We start from the raw sequence: 10,402 nt of genomic DNA, 5'->3' as shown, positions 1-10,402 counted from the left end.
GCATTCTAAAATTCAAATCGTTGAGATTAGTTCAGTGACCTGAAGGCAAAAAGTTAAAACTGATACTAATCCCTACTACCCAAGAACTAGTTACAGAACTATGTATATCTGCATCACTAAGGCCTCTGTAGATTATGTCCACTCTATCGGAACTTTAGACAGACATTGCACTATGGACCAGAAAGTGATAATAAAAAATTGAACTATCAATAGAAGTTATCAGTCCTGTCACAGGATTCCATTCCTATCAAAAGAGGATTAACATTTTCTGAAGAAGCACAGTAGAAAGAAAACTATTCCACTTTCTGTGAGAGGATCCAAAATAGCATTATAAGCTAAATATTCATAAAAACACATGTTTGTGACCTTTGACCTCTAATAAATAAAAATGTTTTTAAAAATTTGCGGTCATAAGTATAAATAATAAATTTTTTATTGTAAATGAGTTTTCAATTGAAAAATTAATTGAATTTTTCAGTTTTCAATTGTAGCACAAAAAAGTACCAATGTCAACTATTTGATCTATACCCTGACAACTCTGTTCTATAAAGGCAACAGTGAGTGTGTGTGTGTGTAAAACTGATTGATGCTGTGTTGTTGTATTTTTTATTGTATCATAAAACTGAAACGTGCTTACTACTCACCTTTAACGGATTAAATTCCAGCCAAAGTAATTGACAAGTAATTGAAGTTTTTACCAAACGCTGATGGCGGGAGCAGAGAATGTAACAAAAATATGGAGAGCAGCTTCAAAAATTTGTTTATAAAAAGGTCAAAGTGTTTAAATTATAATTCCGGCACACTTTATTATAACACTCACGTAAATCCAATACAAATATTTAATCCAAATTGAAATACTGGAATATTTCTCACAAAAAAACACTTGATTTTATTATGGTTTTGTTTATTTCTGTTTTCTACACTATTTTCTAACACGATTTTTGCACACTTGAAATATTAGCTTGTTTGCTTGTTAGGTATAAACTTGTCAGATTATTTGTTTAAATTTGTTTAGTATTTTTCTATAAAAATTTTCTGTATTATTTTACTTCACTTTAATTTATTATAAATAAAAACACTCGCGTTTTATTTTATAAAATGAATCTCAAATAAACCGTTAAATGAGCTTCTCACGATATAATTTCTATGAATTATTTTACTTCTTACAACAAATAATGCACGACGATACGTTACGGATAAGCGGCAGACAAACGTCTAACATGCACAAAATTCCAAAACAGAGTGAAGTTATAATTTTGTATTTTGCATAGCTTTACTACTTACTTGCCCTAACCTAACTAGAATTTAATAAAGCGTTAGTGAGAGTTTGAGTGGATTTTATTTGAATTTAATGAGAGTTTGAGTGTTTTATTTAAAGGCGCATATGTTTTCTACTCATTTCTCTGTTATTGTTTTGTATTTGTTGGCGGTGTGTGTGCCAGTATCGGTTTGTTTACATTTCATTTTTGTATTTACCCTGCAGCTTTGAATATTGTATATCTTAAGTTTACACAAAGTGTAGTAAAATTATTTTGTATGAACTCTAAATTTCTAAAATCTATTTATACAATAGCATCAATAGCTCTACGAAGAAGATGCCTTATGAATCAGAAAGTGTTTTTATAACTCATTAGTAATAAGACGTTATAAGACTTGATGTAATTTAATGAGTAGGATGCAAAGAAGGTATGAAAAGCACGAAATGCTTAGCCGCGAAGACGACTAGTGTGCACCTCCAGCTTTAAATTAATGTTTTTACCGAAGTTTTACTCCTTTACAATGTACTCTAAGAGCTGCAGGGCAATGAAAATAAAATTGAGTCAATTTAAAATAAATGAGAAATAAAATACGAGTATTGTGTTGCCATATTATTTTGTAGCAGGAAATGTTTGTGATAATTTTTATGGGGAAATCCTAATAGTAAAAACAGTTGGGTTCTTTATTTTTGTTTGAAATATCTTTGAATGTACTTCTACTAAATAAATCTTGTAGATTTTTTAAATAAAATTTCTGGAAATTTCTTTCAGAAACCCCGTCAAAATAGTTTTTATAAAAAATTGTAGATAGGTATATTTTCATGTTAAAAATCCTGGAAAACTTATAGCAAAGCCCGAATTCCACTACTTATAAAATTCATAAATATTTTCTTAACAGAATTCACAAAATTTTATTTTAAACAATTTCTTAAAAAAAAACTTCATAGAAATATTTTAATTTAAATCTCTTGAAACCAAAAACCACTCGGTCAAGTTTTTTAATATGAGATTTAATCGAAATTTCTTTTAAGTGCTTGTCAAACACCTTAGAAGTACATAAATTCGTAGTTAAATTAATCAAACAAAACAGTTTGAAATATTTGCTTTAAAAAGTTCTCCGATTTCTTTCAAAAATTTCTTTCTCGTCATACATTTTTCTAAAAAAAACTCTAAACAGACATTTTCAAAAATATTACTAAAGACTCGAGAAATTTTATATTTAAAAAAAACAGATTAGATATTTTTTTATATACTATTTGATAAAAAAGGATCATGACTGAAACGATCTAATTTATAAAAATATACAATTATTTTGTTTACCAAACAACGTCTTTTCTATATTTTAAATATTTTATTTTTTAAATATTAATTTAAATAAAAATTTTCCTTCAAAATATTTTTATTACAAATCGAAAAAAATCAATATCCTTTGTATTTAGCATATATTTTCCGAGCGATTACATCTATTATAATCATACACATACTACAACATTGAAAAACAATTTGCGAATCACCCTCTACAACGTTAAACACAACAAACCATTTTGAACCAAAGACGAATTTATAAAAGACTGACCTCCCAGTCCATAAGTATGAACGAGGACAATCACAAACAACCCAACAACCCCACAATTGGTAGACAAAAAGTACAAGAATGTACATCATAATATTTACCAATTAAGCAAACATACCGCAAAATTTTTCAATAACAGTCAAATAAGTGACAGAGTTGGAAAGGAATTTATTCTTATTTGCATTGAAAAGAAATAATGTTACTTGAATTAAATTTTTTAAGGATCAATTTGGAGGTATCGACAAATAAATAGTGCAGTCTTCAATCTTGGTATTGCAACAAGGACACAAGATCAAGATAAATCTGTTTTATGGACTGAATGCAAAAAGTGAGTTCTGATTCTGACCAATTAAAAGTCTTATATGGAAAACGATACCGATCAAAGGTCTATCCAAAGGAATCGAATTTTCATGACTTTAGCACACAAATCGACTGAAATGACTAACGCCTGAACGTTATTAGGTTAAAGTCCTAAGATGTTAAAACGAACATTCATATTTTTTGATAGATTCCTCGAAATTAGCGTAGCGAATACTTAGCGTGTAAACTGAACCTTAGCAAATTTCCGGAATCCTTTGGTATAAAATTAAATTACCATTTCTGTTATAAGCAAATTATTGGTTATGAGGAAATAATACCTTTAAATGAATGCGTTTTCCAAATGACCCAACGTTAAGGTGTAAACACAATGTTTTAAACAAGGATAGTCATGTTAATCGTATAATATACATACATATGTAGCAATGTTCGTGTGGTCATAAAGGTAGAAGTAGTAGATTTTTTTGAAATTTAACTGTACTATGTGGTAGACATTGTAGTCGAATGTAATGCTAACAAAGGCAAAACCAAATGAAGTATTTCGCAAACCATTATTCCCATGCCTGATTGGCAGCCAAATATAAAGCGAATAATGTTTGTGCACTTAATAAATAGTCCGCTTGTGTCTCGAGTGGTCCCTCAATAGCGAATTGTTGACACAGAATACGTACGTAGTCGACGAGTGTGTGCTGTTCGGTTAGACATTGTTGATAAGCTTCCTGTACGGCGCCTGTGGCTTCTGCATACGAACGTGGCCAGTCAATTATCATGTTTTCAATATCCTTGCGGGGTTGAGCATCGTAAACAGATTGAGACATATGAACTTGTTCAACTTCATTTATCCACTTATCGATATCTTTGGTCGATTTAGCAAAGGGTACCATTTGGGCAGAGGTGGAGCGAGAATTTTTGCTACTGCCCGTTAAAGCAGAGCGTAGTTTCATATTGAGCAGACTCGGTTCACTTTGGGTGCCAGAGGGTTCATCTAGGAAATATAAGCCTAATTTCTGTAGATGCTCTTGCATTTCTTTAGATCGTTGCGGCTTTAAAAGCGGCGGTTCGGTTACCTTAAGGAAGGCATCGACATCTCCTACAGCTGGTACATACTCGGGTATAAAAGGTTGCAAATGATAGGGAGTTTCTATATGTTGTGGAGTATACTTTAAAATATAGGGGAATAACTCCTTAATTTCCGGATCCAAAGCTAAATGTTCCCATTTATCGGGTGTTATGGAAATTTGGGTTTCCGAGGTGGTGGCATGGCCCATGGCTGCGCCCTTAAAACGATGACTTCCCTCTTCGGATTCTGTTTCCGAGGGTTCCGTGTCCATATCTAAAGCCTTAGCTGAAGGTAAATTCATAATTCTCGAAGTACCAGGAAGGCCATGAGAACGTGGTAAATCATTGTGTCTCGCTAATTTATGTTGTTGCTGTTGCTTATCTAATGGTTGTATGGCTGGAGCATTTCCTATTTGCAAATCACTATCTTCATCTTCATCATCTTCGTCGTCATGATCTATGATGTCTTGCAATAAACCATCATCATCCGTTGAATTGCCACGTATCTGCAGTAAATTTCATGAAAGAAGTCAATATTTGTTATATCATTACAGTACTCCAAATGGATTGTTGTCTTATCACTTACCACAGTCCTTTGTCTACTTCTATTAACCATTGAAATACCACCCTGTTGTGACAATGAGCTACCGCTGGCCGTTGGATTTCCTTTGTCACTATTACTTCCTCTGCTAGAGATGCGCTCCACCTTGATATTGCTGTTGGGTGGTTTAATGTCACCACCGTTTATGGTAATCTCTTCATCATAGTAATTCATTATGTGGCTGTCTTATGGAGTAAGTAATTGGCTTGTTTTATTGTAGAAGAGTTTATCCCTTTCAAAAGCTGTGTTGTTTTTCAAATACTTCCTATTTTCTTCTTCTATTGTTTATGTCTCGAAACTAAGGAAATTTTCTATTTCAAAAATAATGTACGTATTTTCACAATATGTAATTAGCTGGTGTATGTTTGGCAAAAACACAAATTATATTCTTACCTAAGTCGGATAAGAAGAACATTTGTTTACACTTTACCGGGTTTCCCTGGTTACCATTAAGTTGAAGGAAAGTTTTTATTGAAGTGAAGAGTGTTATATTTAAAGGGGTTGCTTAGTCTATAGAGTTGTATTTGTACTTTAATTGAGTTTAAATAAAATTTTATAAATAAATATTATAAAAAATGTAAAAACGTATAAATATTTATTTATAAAATCTATTTAAAACCTATGAAAATTGAGCGAATAGATTTTAATAATATATTCACGAAACCTGCTTCAAAATGTTTCTGTGTATGAATGGTTTATGCGAATTTTCAAAAACTACTTTTGTCCAAAAAACTATTTTACTGGTTCTGTCTGGTAATAATTATTTCAAGTCAATTATTGTTTATTTTTTATTAATCACTTTAAATAAATCAGTCAAAATGCTTTATTTCTATCGGTTATTTATATAGATATCAGCGATAGCCTAGAGGATTGATTAAATTTAATGAACTAAAATTAATTTTAAATGTCTTACATTATTTTAAAATACTCTGGAAATTTCCTTGGAAAAATCAATTAACTTAATCGGTTACCTGCGTACTAAAAGTAGATCATTAAAACCCTTTTTCCACAAATCGAATTTAAAAATTAGTTTTTATTATTATTACAAACGCTGTAGTTGTACATTCATTGTTTTTGCCTGTCTGTGTTTTGAATTTGATGGATTTTGGAAGAAGATTATTAAATTTTTTGGAAATAATTTTATCAAATCTATCGAAGGATTATATTCAATAAAGTCTATCATCTTAAATAGCACAAGTTTTCACGAGAGCCAAAAAATATTTATTTCACTCATGAAATTTTTTTTATTAGTATCTAACGGGCGATATCTGCAAAACCATTAGGTCTATTTTAAATACGGGTTTGTGTTCAGCAAGGCTTGTTTTACAACAGAAAATTATTAAAAATAATACAGTATAAAGCAATTTTTGGGGTTATGCATTCAAACAATTTTCTGTTAAGAAGATATAGGAATTTCAAAATACTATAAAATTGCAAAAAAAATGTGTTAAATATTTAATTATCCAAGATTATTCAATATACGATGCGGAAGTATTGACACGTGGAAGTACTTTGGAGACAATTTTTAATGATTCGACGAAATACTAGAAATTTTGACATAAATTTCACCTCCAACTCTTCTCTCCTTATTGGCTTCTTGGAAAGACCTGTGTTTTTAAATATAAGACAAAGTCTAAATATGTAGATTCAATACCACGTCCGTTCATCTTGTTGGACTACTACGCGTTCTTGAAGCATATACTGCAAATAAATTAACACCTACACTGGTGCATATTCCTATAAACGCACATCACTTTTTTTCAACAAATTAGAAAAAGTGGGCATTAGTTGCGTAAACTATGCGGGCCATGTACAACCACAAGTTCTCCATAGGATTTATGTACGGACTGCATGCCGGCTAGTCCAAGAGGGGAGTGCTATGTTCATGAAACCATACTTTTGGTTGCTTAGAAACATGGATTGCTGCATTATCGTGTTGAAATATGCAGTCGTCTTCCATTTTTCATCCATAAATGAAATGAGACCATCTTCATTATAAATTTGGCTGTTCATTTTTGTTGGAACGAAGCGTATTTTTGAATTTCCAACTGCAGAAAAAGCTGCCCAAACCATCACACTCCCTCCACCAAAATTGCGATTTGACATACCTACGTCGTTTGACCTCAAATCATGCCAATAGTAAGAGTATGAATCTGGGCCATCTAAATAAAAGTTTTTTCATCTGAGGCAATTACTTTTTTCCCCTCATCTCCCAATTTCATTTATTTTCATGCAAATTTGAGTCGGTTTTCTTTATGCTGATTTTTAAGCATTGGCTTGCACTTGGGTTTCTTCCATTTTATGTTACCATCTGTTCATAAAATGTGTGCAACGTGTTTGGAAGTCCCAGGAAGGTTAAGTTTAGTGATTATTTAAGTTGCAATTAATTTATTGCGGGCTGGCTCTTGTTTTATGAGATTAAACTATCATCTTGTTAATTTTTTATTTCCTTTTGTAGGTTTTCGTATTCCATATTTTGGACCTTTCTTGATAAAATTGGGAACAACACCTTCAAAACGTCCAATTTTGCGAGAAATTTCTCTATTAGAGCACTTTTGGTTACGAAAAAATTGTATTTAAATTTTTTCCTGGTCAGAAAGAAAAGTTCCCTTGGGCATCGTTTAAAGTTATGAAATTTTTCGATAAAAACCGGAAATGAAAATTTTGCTACAAAAACATAACTTTAGTTGAAAAAAAAAAATAAAATTGTTCAAAAAAATTTCTTTGTACACTTTTTAAAAACAAAATTCGCGTCTGCGTTTATAAGAATCTTCCACTTAAATTAACAGCAAGATCATTTTATTGCCTTGTAAAGGAATAGAGCAGAAGTGAGAAAAACGATTTGCTTACATTTAAAAAATACCGCCATGTCGCTTCTCATTTAGAGTCTTCAACATTGCTTTTGCACAAGAACAACAAATATATAACAAAAAAGGAGAAAAAAATTAAGTGCGTTTATAGGAATATGCACCAGTGTACATATTTAAGGAATGTTAAAAGCAAAATGATTCGAACTCTCTTATAAAAACCTTACTACAACACAGGCATTTAACTTTTGCCAACAATTTGCACATCTGCTATATGATTTTGACTTATGAAAATTTTCTCTTAAATATTCCAATAACAGTTCTTAAATCAACAATTGTTCTATTTTACTTTGTTTCTATGTATATGTATGTATGTGAATTTAAATTCACACTTTTAGTAAATGAAATGAACAAAATCTAACCGAAAGTGCAACATTGTACAGAATTGGGCCACTAAAACAATTTGGACAACAAATGTATAACAGAGTAACTTCACAATAACTGCGAAATACAAATGTATGTACTACGTGTAAAAAATTGTTTACATACATACATGTATGTATATAAAGTCAAATCAAAATAAAACTCCGGTTAAAATCCTCCAAAAAGCAGCAAAAACTAAAACAAACAATGGAAATTTTATTTTGGTGTGGACACTTGCGAATACTTAGTTTAATAGTACAGAGCGAATTAAACTAAAGGATGCCTTGGCACTTTGAGTCATACACAGTCCATTATTGCACCAACAATGGCCTGCAATTGCAAAACAATTTTAAATACGGCTAAAATAAAACAAAAGCCCCCAACTAAAACTATGTCTACTAAATGCCAAATTGTATAAAACGGCTAAAATATAAATAAAATACCTACTATTTTTTAGATTTTGTATACAGTTTAGAAAGAACAAAAAATTTAATAATGGCCGCAAGTGAAATTAAAAGTTTCATAGCATCACATCATATTTATTAAAGCAAAAGTTTTTAAATTTAAAATTAAACGGTTTTTAATAAAAAAAACTAAATTTTTTCATTGAAATTAAATAGAGTGAGGTCATTATTCAGTTTTAATTTTAATTTAGATTTTTTTCGTTAAAGCCTATAATATAGCATATTGTTTTAATCTATAAATATCCTTAAAAAGGTAAATAAACATTTATAGAGATTGAAATTAACTCACACAACAACAACAATTCAGTGCCACACACGTTTCAATATTTGAGTTTTAAATAATAAATACATTGTAATTTCCATGATGCGACTATAAATTATTGAACAAAAAATACCAAAACAACTAAATAATTGAGGTACGTGATTGTTTTGTTATTTAGATTAAATTTTAAAGGTTTCAATTAAATATGCATGTATCTGCTTACGCATGTATGGATGGTGTGGATTAACTGACACATTAATTGGTTTATTTACCGTAAATAAAGAGGTGTTTGATTGTGGGAATCACCACAAATTGATTCACTTCTCAGCGTCCATATGTCTATTTAAAATATTTACCGTTTTAAAGAATAATAGATGATATCTGAGCTTATATATAAAAGGGCAAATTATGGCACTCGAAAGCTATCGAAATTTCTATTTGAATCCATTTGAATTTCATTGAGATTACGATCGATATCAAATAAGACGATTTCTTAATTATCTTCCAGTTGATTTATTCTGGTCACCAAGCAGTAGTTCAGCCACATTTAATCTGATAGCGTCTTTCCAACCTTTAACTGTCCTGATTGAAACTCTTTCGGTTATCATCGCAAAAATATTTTTTAAATATTTTGCCGAATTCAACGAACATTGAATAAAATACAGAGCAATGAGCTAAGTCACGAAAGGTATTGATCTATTTTCTTCTTGATTTAATTCTCTCAAATATTTTTGGCCCAAGTGGAGGGGAAAAAATTAAAAAGCTTTTCATTTTCACCATCAATTCTTAGAGACAATTATAAAATAAAAATCAATTCTTAGTTTACCTATATACGATCCAAAGAAAAAATGTGCAAAATTTTGTATATATAATTTTTTTACATAAATCTTATAAAATTCAAACTAAATAGCTAACGTCATTTTTTTAGCTACTTAACACTTTTTAAAATTAAGTTAAATTATAATCATACATACAAACATGTAATTTAGTTTTTTAATACCATTAGACTCGTACGTCAGTGTCAAATAGTATGTATGTATGTATGTATGTATGTTATGTATGTATGTATGTTATGTATGTTATGTATGTATGTATGTATGTATGTATGTATGTATGTATGTATGTATGTATGTATGATTATGTATGTATGTTCTGTTTATGTGTCTGTATGTATGTCTGTATTTATGTATGTCTGTCTGTATGTGTCTTTGTTTCTGTCCTGTCTGTCTGTCTGTCTGTCTGTCTGTCTGTCTGTCTGTCTGTCTGTCTGTCTGTCTGTCTGTCTGTCTGTATGTCTGTCTGTCTGTCTGTCTGTCTGTCTTATGTCTGTCTGTCTGTCTGTCTGTCTGTCTGTTCTGTCTGTCTGTCCCCGTCGCCTTCTCGCCCCTCACCTCTTTCTCCTCTGTGGTCCCCCCTCTTCCCCGCCCGTGGCCCCGCCTTCCCCTTCCCCTTCCCCCTGTCCCCCCCCTGTCTCGCGCCCCGTCCCTTTCCCCTGCCCCCTCTCCCCTCCTTCCCCCCATCTTCCCCCTCTTCACGCCCCCTGCTTTATCCTTGCCTCCCTGCTCCCCCCTTTTCCCTCCTTCCTTTTTTGTGCGTCCCTCATACCTGTTTAACTCCCTATTTGTAAGTACTTATTTAA

General features: G+C 31.5%; 1 protein-coding gene across 1 annotated transcript; it reads right to left on the bottom strand.

The window, feature by feature from the left end:
• Positions 1-2,705: 2,705 nt before the first annotated feature.
• On the bottom strand, positions 2,706-5,109 carry LOC119613930 (intraflagellar transport protein 46 homolog). Its single transcript, XM_037970002.1, has 2 exons — positions 4,793-5,109; positions 2,706-4,712 (listed from the first exon to the last, which is right to left on the bottom strand). The coding sequence occupies exons 1-2, from the start codon at positions 4,979-4,981 to the stop codon at positions 3,699-3,701; spliced, it is 1,203 nt and encodes a 400-aa protein (XP_037825930.1). The 5' UTR covers positions 4,982-5,109; the 3' UTR covers positions 2,706-3,698.
• Positions 5,110-10,402: the final 5,293 nt, after the last annotated feature.

Source organism: Lucilia sericata, unplaced genomic scaffold, assembly GCF_015586225.1.
Source record: "Lucilia sericata isolate MDLA Ls3-8-SP2 unplaced genomic scaffold, ASM1558622v1 Contig002440F_arrow, whole genome shotgun sequence".
Taxonomy (NCBI): domain Eukaryota; kingdom Metazoa; phylum Arthropoda; class Insecta; order Diptera; family Calliphoridae; genus Lucilia; species Lucilia sericata.
The sequence above is the reverse complement of the archived record's forward strand: the minus strand, read 5'-3'. Positions and strand labels throughout refer to the sequence as shown.